General features: G+C 33.8%; 1 protein-coding gene and 1 non-coding gene across 2 annotated transcripts; one reads left to right on the forward strand and one right to left on the reverse strand.

Moving 5' to 3' along the window:
- Positions 1-826: 826 nt before the first annotated feature.
- Positions 827-15,667, reverse strand: LOC121378424 (mapk-regulated corepressor-interacting protein 1-like). Its single transcript, XM_041506598.1, has 6 exons — positions 15,544-15,667; positions 15,352-15,427; positions 7,940-8,055; positions 7,396-7,449; positions 2,016-2,063; positions 827-1,745 (listed from the first exon to the last, which is right to left on the reverse strand). The coding sequence occupies exons 1-6, from the start codon at positions 15,593-15,595 to the stop codon at positions 1,675-1,677; spliced, it is 417 nt and encodes a 138-aa protein (XP_041362532.1). The 5' UTR covers positions 15,596-15,667; the 3' UTR covers positions 827-1,674.
- Positions 15,668-17,516: 1,849 nt separating this feature from the next.
- On the forward strand, positions 17,517-17,587 carry Trnag-ccc. Its single transcript has one exon. It is a non-coding gene; the product is annotated as a tRNA-Gly (tRNA).
- Positions 17,588-20,052: the final 2,465 nt, after the last annotated feature.

Genomic DNA, 20,052 nt, shown 5'->3' on the forward strand with positions numbered 1-20,052 from the left:
TGGCGTTGCCATGACGTTAAAGTCTGGACTTTAATATTAAAGTCTAGACTTTAAGGTTTATAAGTACGGGGCCTGGAGTTTAATGGAAAACAATATCCATATTAATGAATATGTTACGGGTATGATTCAATTGTAATTATGTGAAATTGCAGTGGGATGGATGAAACAATTTGTTTTGGACGGACCACCATCCCAAGTTGTTCCAACATGTGGTTTGATGGTCCTGTATGCAAGATATGATCCAGACAAGGATTTATTGTTATGCGCAGTAAACCGTAAAAAGTAGGTCACTGTGACCTAGTAATAGTGACACCTCCATCCCTAGTTTTTCCTACATGAGGTTTGATGGTCCTGTATGCAAGATATGGTCTGGACAAGAAAAAGTTAACAGACGGACGTATGGACGGACTGACGCCATACCATAATACGACTCGTAGATGGGCATATAAAAAGCAGACATTGGGAAATAAAATGAAGTTTGATCCAGTACAAACACTAGAACAATCAGAAACACATTTAATATACAGCAACTAATATTTTTAGCAGAAAAATACATTTAATATGCAATTACAATCGTTAAAAAGTCTTTAACAATTGAAAAACACAGGATAGCCTCTTTAAGCCTTGAGTTGACTTAAGACAATGTAACAGATGAGATGTTCAGCTCGTGAATTTGCAGATTCCAGATTGATCGACTGTCGAGATTAATTTTTTTGAATCTTGACACCAGCCAAGATGGATCAAGTTGGGAGGCAGCACTCACACTATTAACAAAACCGCAGAAATAAGTTAATGGATTCACCAACTTGGTCACTAGAATCCATAATCACTGGTTAAACAGTTATTTTATTCTTATACATAATTATAATTTTAAATTTGAAGCTTAAGTGCACTTGTCATCAAGTTTCAACATTCTTCATGCACCAAACTGAAACTTTATTTCTTTCCCATATAATTTGAAATACATTGATTTTTAGATGAAACATGATACAAGAATATTCCACTGATGCACCCTTTCATGACATCACATACTATGAAGTATTAAACATTTGGATTTGAACACCGACACCGACAATCTCCTTTCTTTTTAAAATTATATCCAGGCCAGTCAGACTTGCCATTCTTGGAAAGGAAAGAGAACACTGAACTCGCTACCATTTCATATTAAGTCCTAAATGTCCCAAGTGAAATTTTAGACAGACTTTCTGCCCAATGAATATTATCTCATTCGGGACAAACTTGATCCAAAATAATAGCTTATTTAGTATCTTGTTAATAAGTCTTATTTATATTTCTTGTAATTCCAAGTGTGTAATTTCAGTTGTAACAAGCATCACAAATTCAAGCACAGCATTATTTCCTCAGTTTTTACTGAAATGCTTTCCACACTGATGACCAAACAAATCATTTCTGGATGTTGCTCAATTTGTTATTTATTTGAATATGAATCACAAAGGAACTGTTTCATATCTCAATAAACCAGCAAACATTTAAAAATATTATACAAACAACCGTTTCGATAAAATTGTCAAAAATGTATATAATATTAAAGAAAAATAAATTACAGTGTAAAAATCTGTTTTACAGATTCTCTAAACATGAGTAGATGAGAAGCTAAAATATCTACAACCAAGTGACTTTAGGAAAAAATTTTAAACAGTTGCACAAATGATCTCAGCTAGACTCTGTAATTTTCTGATAACATCGGTTTGCTAGGTAACTCTGCCAATCAATAGGCTTGAAATCTAAAAATAAGAAAAGAATAAAAGTAAGTGAGCATGTTTTAAAACTTAAACATATAAGTCCTCAATAATTTAAACATGTTAAAGTGGTGTCATACAATAAAAAAAACCCCAAGTAAATGCTAAAATTATGTAGTTTGTACCAGTTATGTCCAGGATATAATATGGACTGCAAAGTATTACAAAATGTGTAGATTATGTATGTATTACTTTTTAAAAAGCATTTACAATAAAGTACTTTCTTAAATACAAATAGTTACATGTGCACAGTACCTGCTAAATTTGGATTTGTGTTTTTTTCTCTGTACCATGAAGGGCCAGCTGGAAAACAGAAAGACAAAAAGAGGATGTAAAATAAATTATGTCAAAACTACTCAAGTGGTCACTTGCATTCAGCAGCTACTTGTCATGTGACCACATTTTTTCCTTCTGAACAATTTTCAATGTCAAATATTATTAGCAGTCTCCTAAAGCAGAATCACACTGGAAGGAATTTTGTTTGAGTCAAAATTGAAATCTGTCAAGTATTTCCTTGAAAGTGATTAAAAAGTGGTTAACTTAAAGGAAACATGTCACATAACCTATATTTGGCACCAACCATGTACAATTAATTATAAATTGAATCACCTAAAAAAAAAAATAAAAAAAAAATACTTAAGGAACACCTTAAAAAAAAAAAATAATTACTTAAAATATCTCCATAAACCCCCCCCCCCCCCCCCCCCCAGATACGAGCTCTTAGCGGAAATTGCCAATCTTTAGTGAGCAGGGCAATCACGAGGTCTGTGACGTCAGAGACGCGTCACTTGATCTGAAGCCTTACACTTAAAAGCATTAGTCCGTACCACTCATAAAGAATCTTAAGACTTGCACAGCTTACCAAAACAATGCGTGTTCGTTCGCAAAACGTTTTGCCGTATCAATATGAGCTGTTAGTAAATGAAGAAAGACACACATTTACTTACAACAGTGATACTGAAGAAAAAACGGATAGCGAGTCAGAGGGTGGAGAAACCGATGGTGTTAGACCAGACCGGTCGACCAATTTACAGCCCGGAGCCCGAAAGTAACCCGGAGACAAAACCAAAACTCGGATGCTAATGCCGAGGTGTATACTGTTCATATTTAGCATAAAGATACACCTCGATATGATGTATTTAAATATGTAAAAAATATAAATGTAGGACAAACATTTTTTTTTTTTTTTTTTTTTTTTTTTTTTTTTTTTTTTTTTTTAGAAAATATCGCATTTTTTATGTTTGGGCTGTACATAATGAAATCTGTATGTACAGTGTAAACAAACGCTCTAATTTACGACAAGGCGCTTCACTTTCATTAACCTGACTTGTAAAACAACATAAATGACTTGAGAATATAATCAGCTTTTAAACTAAATATATTTCTATTTGCAACAATAGAACGAAATGGGGTTATAGTATTTTTCTCATAAAAAAAGTAGCATATTATTAGGCCTATTGGTAGGGTGCGTTAGAGTAAAAACGACCACTCACGATACCCAAGTGATAATTTTCTTTTCTTTGGTACTACGCAATTGGTCAGTTTTGTAATTTTAGATGGGGAAAGTCTACTTAATCAAGGGTTTTACAGCATTATTTACAGTAATGAAGCAGGGCGGTTGATAATGTCCATTAACATTGTACTATAGTCGCGACAGGTTACGCCACAATACCCTGTGATCTTTAAAAAAACTGGCACGTATTTTGTATGTATGTCTAGACCGTGGTAATCACTTACCTGGTCGATACCCTGCAATATACACCTGCCAATCAGGAATCACATGTGCAGGCCATGGAAAGAAAGGACCAATTAACTAAAACAACACTCCGATTCTCAAGTCAGCCCGTGGATGAAACATAATAGTTATTTCGACACCAAACAGTAGTGGTTTATTTTGTATTGAACTTCGTGTTACTTTGGGGCTTTTATTTAAAATTATTATTGTTTTCTACACGTTTTTTTAAAAACATATTTAATAACATCGTACTGAGATGTATCCTCATGCCAAATCCCATGTTTGTATATGCCATATTTAATTACTTATTGACGTTTCCTTCTTCGGACGGTGAATACAGATTTTGTTTATGTAGGCCTACAGCCCTAAATAATAAATAAATTTTTTAAAAAAAAAACAAAAAAAAAACATATATAAATACATCATGCTGAGGTGTATCTTTGTGCAACCGAGTACTGTTTTTGTCTCCGGGCTGTAAATTATTCTGACACCAAAGTACTATGCGGTGTTGGTGTCCAATCTTTTCTTTTGCGATAAAATACACACGTCTTTCTTCGGATACAATCCTTTGGAAAACCATAAAAAGACAATCCCGATCGTTTAAACTGTTTATTTTTACACCCAAAGGCTGCGCAGTACGGCACTGTTGGACTGAAAAGATCGTAAGCCCCTTACTCCATATATAAACAGTTAACAACAATGGAAGAGTACAGCGGCTCTGACGTCACTTCCCTTTTTTTCCGAACGCTCACGAAGAAATATGCATAAATCGTACTTTGATACTGATTAGCGTAATTTCTTCATTTTAAGTTAACTACACGTATTTTATTGTTATAAAGTTATTTGTATATTATTTTTATATCATTTTGCTTTTAAAATGAGCTATAATATGGTCTCGTGTCATGTTTCCTTTAAAGAAAAGTCTTATATAAGTTTTAGTTTTTTTAAATTAGCAATTGGCTAATTTGACAATGGATGGGGTGAGCCCTGTAGTGACCATCTAAAATGGATCATAAATATACTGATGGAAATAAATAAAAGATCACACAGATAGCAACAAGAAATAATACAGGGTTCATACACTTAAAAACATTTTCATTTTCCAGGACTTTTAAGCACCATTTTGGTTAATTTTTCAGGGCTATTTTACATTTTTCCAGGAGTCTGAATATATTACCTGGAAAAGATTTTTTAACGGCACCCCAGTAAACTGTTTATTCAGTGGTTGTTAGGTCTCAAACATAAGCTACACCTAATCTAGATATATCACATGGATGCTAAAGTTGTAAAAATACATAAATAAAAAAATATTATAGTGTACAGATCTTTTTTGACAGTGTGTGTGCGGGGTGTGCATGCATCTGTGTCTTAATGCTGGATCTTACAGCAAAACACTCTATAACCATAATACATATCTAACCACATTGTGGAAATGTTTTTGAGGGTTTCAATTATTTTTGGTAAAAATTCATTTATTTTTGGTCATGATTCAGAATTATATAACTTTATATAGATGGGACTTTTGGACTGCACCAAAGTCAAGGCAAAAGGCCTAAAATTGTGCCCAAAACAAGCAGGCCCAAATTGAGTATAAACAATGTTATATACTAACCTCAAACATATTTTTACCTCAATACCACTAAAATATTATGCTTAATTTGACCGATATAAATTGAAATGGATTTCAGCAACATTTTTACCAGCTGTCAACATTACTATACTAACAAGATCTAAAATAGTTGTGCTCAAATTAATGAGATCTAAAACCCTGATAGAATAATAATCAATCAAAGTTTTTGTTTTGTTTTTAAAAGACTTGTAATTCACTTACAAATAAACAAACAATCAATAAATGAACAATGTACTGGGGTGTCATTATATAAAAAATAAATAAATAAAATTTTATGTTTAATTTATATTATCCAGATTTTTTAAATTTAAAAAAATCACTCTTCTACCCAAAACTATCAAGAAAAAGAGATAATGTTTAAATACCGGTATTATCCAAATCTATTATTTCCAAGCAATAAATAAATAAATAAATAAAATTTAAAAAACAAAACAAACAAAACAAAACATTTAAGTCACAAAACGTCTAACATTAATTAATACATTTACGGTATTACGTTTATAGGTCAGTGCTTATAGAGTACATGTATGTACTTTAAATCATTATTTATTTGTTAAAAAGTACCTAATGACAAAATTACATAAATCATATAAACATGTTTTATTTTCATTAATAATTATTTTAAACTCATTAGTGACATCGTGTTTTAAATACAAAATTTATCGGAATTATACCCGTTTCCATGAGTAACAAAATGTCAACCACATTATTCATTGATAGCACAAAAATAATCTCTTGAAGTGGACTCTTTGTTACCACCAATTTATATCACAATCAATCAAAACTAACCCATAAAATGATTGTTTATTTAGTTAATTGGTTGCTTCGTTGACATGCCTTGACATGTGGATACCGTTTTGCTGTGTATTCGGTCATCTAAGACTTCAATGGAGATCAAAAGAATGTGTGTCAACTACAAGTTCTCAACTTTTGCACGAGTCTCGCTGCACAGAAGCATAGCAGACATAAGCCTCAGGAGTATTTGTTTTGTTGGAAGGCGCTGGTTACAGCTATCTACTAAATTATTTATCTTTGACAGTAGTTTCGAACTCACAAATGTCAGAAACAAGACTGCTTAGTTACATAATTTATTCAACCAATCACAAGTTGTGTTAATTTATGTCCACGCCTTCTTACTGTGTATACATTTTAACAGCTGACCAATGGCAGTCGACCTCTTATAATTACTGTTGCATGAAGAATATAGTTTGGAACCAGACTTCAAATGCGATTATTTATAAATATATTTTCCAAATAATTATTAAATGTAAAAAATATATATATAAAATAGTAAAATTCCATGACTTTCCAGGGGGTTAATTCATTTTCCCAAAGTTTTAAGCACTTTCCCGGATGAAAATAAAATTTAAGCACTTTCCAGGATTTCCAGGATGCGTGCAAACCCTGTAATAACTGCATCAAAAATCAATTCATATTGTCAGAAGTTGATTGGGAACATATAGGCAGCACATTCAACACTACACATTCAATCCCACATTATAACTTGGTATGAAATACAGACATTACTACGCTAGTAGTGAATTAAATTTGGTCTACAATTCGATGTGTTCTCTTATTTCTTTCCATCAGTTTACTTAAAAAGTAACTACTAAGTGGTCATAGTAATTTATTTTTTCTATAAATGAATTATTTTACACTACTGACAATTTGTATTCAGTGGCCCGTTTCAAGCAGCCACCTCTGACTACTAACCATGATTGCCACTCATAGATTGAGTTACTAATTAATTTGTAAGTTAATACATGTATTTAATTATAGATGTAAAACATGTTATTTTATAGAACTCTTAACCGCATCACAAAGATATAATTCTTATATGGTGATGGAGAAGACAAATGTGGCTCATATGGGTTCAGTATAACCAAAATATGCTTATACGCCAAATTATAAGCAAAAAAAGCTGAAACTACATCGTAAATTTTGGACAGAGAATATGAAAACTTGGAATAAACAGTGAAAAATCTGGAAACACTGTACAGACAATTAAAAATCCAGAAAACTTTCATTTCTGATACTAGCATGCCTACATACATATAGCTGATAAGTTATAGAAGGATGATGTTATTCAGGTGTCAATCATTTTTCAAGCCATTTGGGTCATATTAGATTATTAATAAAGTAATCGGACTCGAACATGTGGAAGTTAAGCTAATCTTGAATGTGTTATTTTGTACCCAAAGAAGACCGTTACTGAATAGGTCTCGGCTCATTCCACTACATTTTCTTAAAGTGAAATAGACCCTGCTTACTTTCTTTGTCATTTCTCTTGCTCATTTCAAATTCGTGATTAACTTTAGACCAATCTGAAATAGAAAAACACTAAAATTTATTTTGGAAGTACAATATAAATGACACTAAACTAAATATCCAAAAAACTTTTGAAAAGTCTTAAAAGAATTAATGTATTTTATCAAATAATATAAAAAAAAATTTTTTTACATTTCCAGGGCTTGAAATTACAACTTATAGCTGCATCAAACATCAACTTTCGATTACACAATTGGTAATGAACACAATTTTTTTTTTAATTATAAGGACCATGCACCTATTGTCATGTTCACAGGAATACTCTCTACAATTTGCTAATTTTAATGTTTTTCTTTATGTACACATGAACACAATTTTTTCTTCTTCTTCTTCTTTTTTTTATACCAATTCCATCATCTAAACTGGATGACCAATTACAGTTATTATGATCATCAAATCATTACAGCCGAACCAATCAATTTTCGATTATAATTGATCATTAGAACATCACTAATGAAAACTACCTAAAAAAAACTAAATTATTACTTTCATGAAGGTACTGCACTATATCTTCATGCTGTGGTGACAAAGGCTCCTGTGATGAATTGTTTGATCGGTTACTATTTGCCCGTCTACCATTTTTGAATGTTGGCTTTGGAGAGCTAAAATAAGAAATTTTAATATTAGAAGCATAATTAAAATAAATCATAGTCAATACATATTTCAATACTAACAAAATATTCAGATTACGGTTAATGTAACTCGATCAATCAATCTTTATTTCTTTATATATGAATAATACAAAGAACATGGCATATTTTAACTCATTAAAAGCCTAAATATATGACACCAAATCTGTGTTAATGTGTTGATAAAAACTAAATAATTTATTGACAGGGATATTAACTAGGTAGGAAAGGAATATCTGTTCAACTACACCTCAACATGTTTTAAACTACAGCTATTGTGTGTAAACATGGCTATTTTGATACTTGGTTGCAAGAAAGAGAGTAAAGAAAAATTATGGTTATTTATTATCTTAATATATGATTATTTCAAAATTTCACTGATAGAGAGAGAAAACACTTGTTACCCCTATCAATAATAAAGCAATGGATGTTTTGTATGCTCTTTCCCATCGACAGGACAGTACAATATGCCATGGCCTTTTATGTACCAGTTGTGGGACACTGCTTTTAAAAGAGAAAAAACCTGAATAGATTATAAAGGACAATTAATCCTGTGACCATTGCACTTTTCAAACGAGCACTCTACTAGTACTAGAGGTGAATTTTTTTTTTTTAATTACACTACACAGGCTCAGTGAAAATCAGTTATTAGCAGTAGTTGCTGTAATATATTGGACCTAATTCAATTTCAAAAACAAATTCACACAACAAAGGTCAAGACACAGGGGTTCAAAAAATTTACTTGCCACAGGGCAAGTGCCAATTAGACATTCACTTGCGCCATATATTTTTCCACTTGCCCATACTTCTTAATGTAACTCCTATTGTGTTACTCCTATTTGATTTAATACAGTGCTTAATAATGTAATAATATTGAAAGTAATTAGTTTGGTTGCAGGAAGTACTAAATGTATATGTCTGTCCAGTAGTATCCACTGTCTTCTGTATTTCTTGATTTAAACTTTATTTTTTAAATAGTGTCCATTTGTTGATTTAAACTTTATTTGTTTGGTAGTGTCCACTTGTTCATCTCAATATAATTATTGTGTCAACGTATGTTTTAGTGGCCATGGATGTGGCGAGAACCCTTTCCACTTGTGAGCCATTCTTTTATGGCTGGTATTGGTTGAAATTTTTTTAGGGATTTTGGCCTATGTGTCATTATTGTGAGTATATTATTTAACATTCTCTGCCCCCAAACACTTCTCTGGGATGTTTTTACCCTGTTCATAGCTGAGAAAAGTATCTCGCAAACAGCCGTGGCTGGGCTCAAAGTAAACATGAGCTCTGCTACTCTGCAAGTGTTTTTAAATAGTGCATGACTGGTAAACAACAGAAGGGGTGGGGGTGTACATTGATTGGAGCCTTGTATTTTTAATTTATTGAGCATAATTTATTTGTTAAAAACTATTAATAATAAAGCAGAAAAAATAAATACATTCATGGATGCTTAGAGGGCATCGCACCATCACGATTATGGCGTAGGGCTAATGAAATCTAACTTGTCACGATTATGACGTACGACTAATGAAATCTAACTTCACCTTGCCCGTTCATTTTACACGAACGCAGATTTACATTTGCAAAGTATTGAAAAACATTAAGTATGTTCTGCTACATGGTTTTGATATCTAAACTAAAATATCTTGCAACGTTTATAAGAATACAGTTCATAATATTTATGCTTTGTTCCAGTGAACTCGGAAATAATAAACGTGCTTTACGCACCTGTTCATTTGCACAGAGCAGAATTCCGGAGTCCACCGCGTTAACGTCTAATATAATTTGAATATGACAATTTTAAACTGTATCCTACATACACCATTTTAGCAAGGATTAAACATTTTGATTGCATACACAAGGCATGTATATTTTATTTTTATATAAGCTGTAAAGCGTATTGGACGCTATTTCCAATTTTGAAGATCATCAAACCAATTACTTGTACGAATTCAGTTGAATGTTCAGTGGCGGAAATTACCGATCTTAAAAGGGGAATAACTTTAAAGTTGTTATTGAACTTTTCAACACATTGTTTTCCATTTTGGTGTGTTAACGCATTGGCAAGAGTTCTGATCATTCCAGCATTTATGGTTAGGGTTAGTTCTTAGAGCTATGTAAATGCTTGAACGATCAGAACTCATTCTAAAGGTTTTACCAAGATTTGTAACAAAAAAACAAAAAAAAAGGTGGTGTTACATTAGTCACTTGTCATCGGGCATACGCAGTTAACATAATTACTTGTCCGGCATGGAAATTCCACTTGGTACGGGTGTCAGGATTTTTGATCCCCCGAGACACCAACGTCTATAGTATCAAACTTACTTGACATAGTGTTTTCCCTAGCTTGTTTTAGCATGGTGCAGCACCATCTTGCCTTAATCAGCGCCATGCTGCACTGAGATTAAAAAAGCCTTTTTCAATAATTAATTCTAAAATTGCCTTGATAAAACACTAAAACAAATGTATTATTAATTAATAAAAATATCTCTGTTATATATTTTGCTATTCATTTATTAAAGCAAGAACACATTAATTACATTTATGTTTATTTAACTTTTTTTTGGACTTTAATGCAAAAAATGTGCCCTAAAAATGGTCAAAATTGACCTCCAAGTGTTTTGTCTGCCATGCCTTGCCAAATTTCTAGGGAAAACACGATGACACCTTGTTGATCTGTTGTTTTACTGTTGCACAAGACTGTAGGCTACACCAATGCATGTCTTGCTGATTGCAGTCAAGCAGTTTGGTTCTAGGACATTAATGTCAGAAAATACCAATTATTACTTTAATTTTAACATAACTATACGAATTAATTATTGGTTACTTAATAACATTGCATTTTTAATGACAATATGCAATTGTTTTGCTTAAATTTTATAACATGAAAAAGATATACCTTATTATGATTAAAAGAAAGTGTATAATTCAAAACTTTTCCAAATGACCATGGAACATAACGAAAAATTACAAATATACCAATTAATGTTCTCTTCACACCTATTTTTATCAAACTGGAAAGGGAGAAGTAATAAAATTTCTATTGCTAAATTCGCAGACTGATATTTTATTCCACAATCATGACAATGTCTAGTTCACCAAGGTAAACATCTACGGTCCGTTTTTTAACATTTTGACATTTATTGGACCCGATGTTTACAAGTTTAACAGCAAAAACAAGCGTGCGTTTTCCACCTAGATTTTAGGCGGAATCGATACAACCATGGAATTAAGTATTTCGTGGCGAAATATGAGATGTACAAATAAATATAAACACTTACTGTATAAAGAAAACATCCCGAGTTACATTTTACGTTAAATAGACATTTTGTCCAAACAGTAATCCTGCATTAATCCAATTTTCAGTTACGAACAAAATCTCGAATATTCCCGCCGGCCATTATGAGCATATTTAAAATGTGATTGAAAACTGTTGGCGGAATTGGATTATTTTTTATTATTATTCGTCTCGGGTTCATGAGTTTCTTCCACGATATTTAATGGAATATCACGTTTAATAATAATAATAATAATAATAATAATAAATAAATAAACTAATGAATAATATACTCTTCAAAAGAAGAAACGCAAAACCACATTGTCGTAACATTTGGAGAATGTATTTAATTATTGAATGGTGAGTCCAATAATTACCAAATGTTGCAGGATTGTTCACAATTCACTCTAGTCCATTGTGAGTAAGTGATAGGACACACCACCAAGGTCAAGGTCATCTGGAGTCAATACCGGGTGTGGCCTCCGCGTGTGTTGACAACTGCCTGGCACCGCCTGCCCATTGAAGCAACCAGAGTACGGATGACGTCCCGGGGGATGGTGGCCCACTCGGCCTGCAAGGCTGCTGCCAGCTCGGGCAGGGTCTGGGGCTGTGGTTGTCGCTGTCGGAGGCGTCGGTCCAACTCGTCCCATAGATGCTCAATTGGGTTCAAATCCGGTGATATCGATGGCCAAGGAAGGATATTAATGTTGTTGTTCTGTAGGAAAGCCGTTGTGAGACGTGCTGTGTGAGGCCTGGCGTTGTCATGTTGGAACACTGAGTTGGCGTTGGCCATAACTGGAACGATGTGTGGCCGGAGGATCTGGTCAATCTAGCCCTGTACATTCAGGTTGCCCTGCACGTGGACCAGGTCAGTTCTGCCAGTGTGTGAGATGGCTGCCCACACCATGACACTACCCCCGCCGAATCTGTCCACTTCCTGCACGCAGTTTGCCGCATAACGTTCACCACGACGCCTATACACGCGACATCTTCCATCATGACGTCGGAGCAGAAATCGGGACTCGTCACTGAACCACACCTGTCTCCATCGCAGTTGAGGCCATTGTCGATGAATCTGGCACCACTGCAGTCGGAGTCGACGGTGTTGTGGTGTTAAGATGACACCTCGAACTGGACGTCTGGCACGAATTCCTACCTCACGTAGGCGGTTCCGTACGGTCTGGTCGGATATCCTGCGCAAACCTGGTATTGCTTAAGTAGTCAATCGTTCCCGAAGGTGGCGTACCCGGATGTAGCGGTCCTGCCCGGGGGTAGTGACCCGTGGTCGACCGGATCTAGGGAGGTCACGTGTTGATCCATGTTGCTGGTAACGGTCCCACAGTCTGGAGATGGTGCTTGGGGACACATGGAATGCCCTGGCAACGGCCGTTCTGGATTCGCCTGCGTCTAGTCGGCCGATGGCATTGTTTCTCTGCGGTTCACTGAGACGTGGCATGTCCTGGATTGTCAACTGTCGGCCAGATACAGAGGCCAGGCAAGCGAACACCCTGCACTTTTATACTGTCGGTGTTCATGTTGCACGTGCAGACAACACACGTGCAGTGGTGACATGGTTTTCACGTGGCTGCGTTTTTGCGAATATTCACATTTTGGAACTTTATTGTACAGTAGCTGCGTTTTATCGAATGTAACCGTGGGAATGTGTTTGGGACATGCAATGACCTTATATTCACAAAGCATGAACCGGTAGGAAACATAAAATCGGAGTTATAACCCATTTGTACCCTTTTGCGTTTCTTTTTTTGAAGAGTATATTTTTTAAAAATCAATTAATAAATAATAAATTAATAACAACTAAATAATATACTAAAAAATAATAATTAATACTTAATAAAAAATAATTAATACTTAATAAATAATAATATAATAATAAATTACTGAATAATGTTAGTAATTATAATAAATAAATAAATAAATAACATAATAAATAAATTATTGATTTAATAATAATAAATAAATAAATTAATTAAATTATTAACTAAATAAAAACATGTTTTTTTTTCATTTATAAATGTTTCCATAACATACACACACAAGACAGAGGAGGGGTTGGGGAGACAGACATAGAGATGAAACGGGGTAGCAAGAGATCACACATTTGCTTGTTTCTTGTTGTTTTCTTGTTAATGTGCATTATTCGTAATTAATGTGCATTATTCATAATTTAGTGTGCTTACCCATGTTTAACACACATTGGTACAAGGCAGTTGTCTCAAGCAGCAGTTGTCACCAAGTTACACTTATGAATTAATTACATTCAACAGCACAGTTAATATTCAAATGGTTATGTAGGAATCAAATTACACATCGGGTTTAGCCAATGTGCAGACAGGTACAAGGCAGTTATCACAAGCAGCAGTTGTCACAAAGTCACAGTTATACATTAATTATTGCAATAAATGTTCATCTGGTTGCGAGGCAATCCTCAACAACACAGTTAATGTTAAATTAGTTAAGTAGGAATAAATTATCACTAACAGCAGTTGTCATCAACAGTATGAATGAAACACATTGATTAGTGCAATACAACTGTGTTGTTGAGGATAACCTCGCAACCATATGACAATGTTTTGTAATTAATGCATAAGTGTGACTTGATGACAATTGCTGCTTGTGATAACTGCCTTGTACCTGTCTGCACATTGGCTAAACCGATATGTACTTCGATTCCTACTTAACCGTTTGAACATCAACTGTGTTGTTGACGATTGCCTCGCAACCATATGAACATGTTTTGTAATTAATGCATAACTGTGACTTGACAATAACATACAAGTAGTGGGATGGATGTGTATCATTCCTGTTCTTCTGTTGGTACCAGGATTACTTTAGGTAAGTTTACAGTCAACATGTTCATACACTTATGTTAATTTCTGAATGTTATGGTTAACATTTGAGAATTAATGCTCGATAATTATGTAGTTGAACATACTTTTTCAGTACTTTATTTAAGTACATTGCTGTGCAGATTTGTTATGCAACTACATATGACTTATAGTACAAGTTTTGAAAGTAGTTTAATGAATGTTTCAAGGAATAAATTAGATGGAGCTAACAATCATTATAACATTTTAGATTTACATGTATAACATATTTTTAACGGCCAGTTTAACTTTCAAATTGTCTGTTTCCCCATTTCTTTGTGTGTCTATTCACCTTTCCCCAGAACTTGCTATAAAAGATTAATATAAATATTATGAAAGATTAATGAAACTATTATAATCAATGATTTTTTAGGTTGTGGGGTTGGGGGCTGTGCATGGAAAGGTTACCAAAGGTATTGTACTTAATATTTTTGTCTAAAATTTATTAAAATATGTTGTTGTACGTGTTGAGGCTCTTAAATAAAGCACATATGCCTGATTTTATTAAATCGTGATTGCAAATGGAAAATTCGATCAAATGGATAAACGTTACGGCACAGCAATAAACATCACAATAATAAATATCGTGCCGGAGACGTTTATCTTGATGAACAAGACAATGTCCTGTTGTCGACCGTAATGAAAATAAAATATAACTAAAACAGTAAAGTTGTAAGTTTAAAGGTCCTATTTTTATTTCTTCCATCAAAAAAAAAAAAAAATGTTTGTTGGTTTTTTTTTTTTGGGGGGGGGGCTCCGAGGAGGGTGGAAGAGGGTGTTGATACTTGATTTTAGTTTATGCTATCCATCTAAATATTTTATGAAAAACATTTTAAGGACAATGCTATTTTCCGAATAAGTCACCTGACATTATTGTAAGCCCCTGAAGTCTGAACAGTGAACAAAAGGATTAAGTTTCATCAGCAATGCATGACCTTCCAATATCCTACACTTCTGCGACTTCCACGTGGTTTTGTTTTGGCAATGATCGTACATGTTTGGGCTTGTTTTTATTAACATTAATCCACTGTCAAACTGTCAATTTCAATAATTCTGGCAGTTTTAAATAGCAAATATTACTAATATATTTTCACTTCCGGTAAATACCTCATAGCGGGCTCGCCAGGAGCTCTCAACCCCGTGTTTTCCCTATTTTCGAGGCTTTCTATCGGCTTCGGGGGTCCTGAAAAAATAAAACAATGTGCATAAAAATGACCGCTGAAAAAAATCCTTTAAAAGGACGGTGAGATCTTTACTATTAGTTCAAATAAGACTTCACTATCGTTGTTTTAATCCTACCTCTGCGAGTACTTGCAGCAATTTTACTTGGTCCCCTCGACAATGCATACATTCCTTGTCGTCTGCCTAGCTTTTGCGCATTCGTCTGCGCTGCAGATACTACTTCCCTTCACCGTGAGGCATATTACTGGTAGTTCAATAAATCTAAAATAAATTTAAAATAACTATTATTAGTTTTGTGACAAATATTTTTAAATAATTATTCTTAAGGTTATAATAATACTAATAATACTAATAATGAGCAATTAGCCACCCAACCAACCACCAGATCAATCGAGAGCACAACCCACCAAACCAATCAAGCAATCAACGTATCAGTCATTCACTATGAATCGTATGATTCAGACAGGCAGTCAATCAATCAATCAATCAGTCGGGACCCCACTCAATCATTCATTCAATATGATAACACATTTGAAACTGTTTTGACATGTCGTGGACATAAAGGTCACCCACAAATAGGATTGCGAAGTCAGAAGTCACCCACAAATAGGATTGCTAAATCATAATGGGTATTTGACACTGGTTGGGGTTTTTTGGGGGGTGGGTGGGGGGCAAAATTGTGTTATAAAAGGATTAAATAGCAATATTATATAACCGTATTTCAAATCCTATCTCTGCACAAGACTAAATCGAAAGGATATAGGCCCTAACAATGCAGTAGAATCAGTAGCGACCCCATGGGCGGATCCAGGAAATATTTTTAGGGGGGGACCAAAAAAGAAGGGCACATTGACTCGTCAAAAGGGCACCTTACTACAAGTTTTGATATTTACAATTAATATGAATTCCTACAGTTCTACGTCATAATATACTAGCAATAATGAAGTAAATTGGCGTCACTCGCGTTAGAACCTCAATGGGGCCCCATTGAGACTCAATAACACAGACACATATCTGCAAGCTTGCGCATGTACACGAAAATCTTGATTTCATTTATCTACAATATAATTATTGTTTACTTAAAAAAAAAAAAATTCTACAAACAAAAAGGGCACTTGGACATTTTGAGGGCACTTGAACAATTTTGGGGGGGGGGGCGCGTCCCCCTGGTCCCCCCCCTTGGATCCGCCCATGGACCCCCCCCCATTTATTTGGATCCTCCTTGGACTGGTAGGCTAGTAGGACATCTGTAAATTAACCGTTATTAGTTATTCTGTATTATGTTAAATTATCCAAACTTAGTTGTGAATATTTTATACACATTTTATTATCTTTAACAAAATGCCAAAACAAGTGAAATAATTTGGTACTCTTACAGAAAGTCGGGAGCGGTTATAGAATCTGTCCGCCACTAATCCTTCTGTAAAAAGAGGGATTTTTTGGTGGGGATTCTTGAAAAAAGTGGGGCATGGGTTTTTGCGGGGGAAAAAGAAAGAAAATAAAATTATTTATTTATAAAAAAATAAAAAAAATAAAAAAAATATGGACATTAAGACTTATTTGGGGGGGGGGGGGCAGCCCCCCTTGCTAACCCTAATCACTCTGTAGCCGTGTAGGCTATCAACACTCCTCTGTAACAATCGACCGACAAAGTTCCTAAATTAAAATAAAGTAAAACAGAAAATCACTCGACCCTATGTTCCTAAAACAAACTAAACCCTAACCGTTCCTGAAATAAAACACAAAATAACGCAAAGTTCCTAAAATAAAATAAAATAGAAATTAACTCGAGTTATTGGCTTTATTTTAGTAATCGTCAGAGTAGTTATAATTATCGAAAATTACATATTCGTTATTTAGTGTATAGTAAATGGTTGTATTTAGGTGGCGGACATATTCTATAACCGTACCGAAAGTCGGATCAATTCGTAACAAATTGTTGCATTACATATGGTTATCTGTAAGTGTGAAAGAATTCTAAAAATATATTAACCACGAAACAAAAAGATTATTTTATAAAATAGCACTGTAATAATGTTATTAAACCATTACTATATTTATACATATTTTTTAAATTTATTAACAATATGGCGCCGCTGGTGTAGTGGTATCATGCAAGATTCCCATTCTTGCGACCCGGGTTCGATTCCCGGGCGGCGCACTACCTTTTTTTTTTTTTTTTTTTTTTGTAAATATATATATATATATATATATATACAATATAAACAAATAATTTTACTTTCTCTAAATTGTTTTTTTCCAAGTTAAGCGAAATATAGAATAAAACGGGGGGCAATTCTTTTAACAATATTGTCTAGTCTTGTTATGCGAGATGTACTTATGCTTTATGAAGTGATAGAGGTACACACCCTGTCCCCTATTAAGGTTTTGTATCACCAAAACCACTTACTCTTTAAAATTCCTTAATTCTTGTAAACCTCCACTCCCATTCTTTATCCTGACATAAATTATGATGACCAATACTATTGGATTTTGTTTGGATTTTTATTTGATAATTTACTAGTTAAAGAAAAAAACCTGTTAAAGAAAAAAAAGCAATGATTTACTGCATCTTACTTTATGAATAAAAAATGTGACATGAATGAATGTTTAAGGACACCCCAGCACGAAAAAACACATTGGCTGTTAGGTGTCAAACTGGTAAAAGGCAAAAAAAAGAAGAGATATTGTTTTCAAAATGTTATGCAACTCCAGACAACACACCTATTTCCCCCATAACGTTTCGCAACACATACCAACACTAGTGTTGAACTGCCCCTATGGCACGGTCGGGCGGGACGTAGCCCATTGGTGAAGCACTTGTCTTATGCACGGTCCATTTATGATCAATCCATCAGTGGGCCATTTCACATTCCAGCCAGTGCTGTCCTATCTGTGGGATGGTGCATATAAAAGATCCTTTGCTTATTACTGGAAAAATATAGCACGTTTCCTCTCTAAGACTGTTTTGACATCCAATAGCCGATGATTAATAAATCAATGTTCTAGTGGTGTCGTTAAACACAAACTTTACTATGCTTGGTACAAAAAATACCACACATCCCTTGTGTAAATATTAATAGCATGTGTCAAAAGACTAATTTATGTATTAAGTAAATATAGTTGCTATCTTTGGAATCTGAATTTGAATGGAAGTAACCATGTATTACACCAATAGTCTGTAACATAATCACAGAACTTGTACTTGCGTTTAGAATTTTAACTCTTGAAATTATGCCTACAAAAAATTGTAGGGTAGATCACCTTTATCTTTTCTCTTTTTTTTTTGTTAACAACATTCATCCAGTAAGATTTATATATTTTTTTAAGTTCCCAGAAAAAAACATTTAAATAAATTTCTTTAGGCCTTGTGATAAACAGGTCATTCAAGCTAAAAAAAAAAATGCATGACGAACTCACTAATTAAAACCATTGAATTTACGATAGGCGATACTGCAGCTTTAAATCTCAAAATTGGTGACCCATATTACTGAATGCCATTAACGACTATTTAATGTTATTAAACTTCAAATGGGGATACTTAAAAATTACATTAAGAGGTGGCATGCTAATCAGTCATCAGATAAGGAAAATCCAAACATTGAGACAATCAACTTTTGCTAAATGTATATTTCATGGTTGAGTATATCTTGGTCATTTGGCATGATTAACAAATAAAGTTATGTCTAGTCTTAGATCAGGAACCAGGCATACATGCAAATAATACTCATAGAAGGCAAATATTTGCCAACTTATTTCCAAAACTAAAATTTCAAGCAAGGTTTCTGCCAGAGGATAAAATGATGTACCCTAAAATCATAGAAATAAAAAGATATATTTTGTATTATTTAAAAGTAGTTTGTTTTGTTCAACGACACCACTGGAGCACATCGATTGGTTAATCATCGGCTAATGGATGTCAAACATTTTGTAATTCAGACTTGTAGTCATCAGAGGAAACCCGCTACATTTTTTCTAATGCAGCAAGGGACCTTTTATATACTGATGAAAAGAAATAAAGGATCACACAGATAGCAATATGAAATAATGACTGCATCAAAAATGAATTGATAGTCAGAAGTTGACTGGGAACATATAGGCAGCACATTCAACACTACAGACACTCTATCCCACATTACAACTTTGTATGAAATACAGACATTACTACGCTAGTAGTGAATTAAATATGGTCTACAATTTGATGTGTTCCTTTATTTCTTTCCATCAGTATTTGTACTTTCTCACAGATAGGAGAACACATACCACGACCCTTGTCCAGTTGTGGTGCACTGGTTGGAACGAGAAAAAACTCAATCCTGCCAATTAATATTTAAAATATTATGGCAAAGAATTGCTTTTTAAATTTTGTCAACATGAATGAACAAGTCAATTTCAAAACATTTCTAACCCATAATCATCTAGTATGAGAATAAAAAGATGCATACAAAAATAATAAGGCATTCAATTTTTTATATTTTATTTCATGGCATCAGACAGACAAAAATCTAAGCATTAAAACATCAGCAACATTATAACAACGATTTCTGCCAATCATAATATGCTAACTGTAACAACATTAATAAACAAGTTATGTAGAAATACATTTGAGAAATAATCTAAAATTTA

Source organism: Gigantopelta aegis, chromosome 8 (assembly GCF_016097555.1).
Source record: "Gigantopelta aegis isolate Gae_Host chromosome 8, Gae_host_genome, whole genome shotgun sequence".
NCBI classification, from domain to species: Eukaryota; Metazoa; Mollusca; class Gastropoda; order Neomphalida; family Peltospiridae; genus Gigantopelta; species Gigantopelta aegis.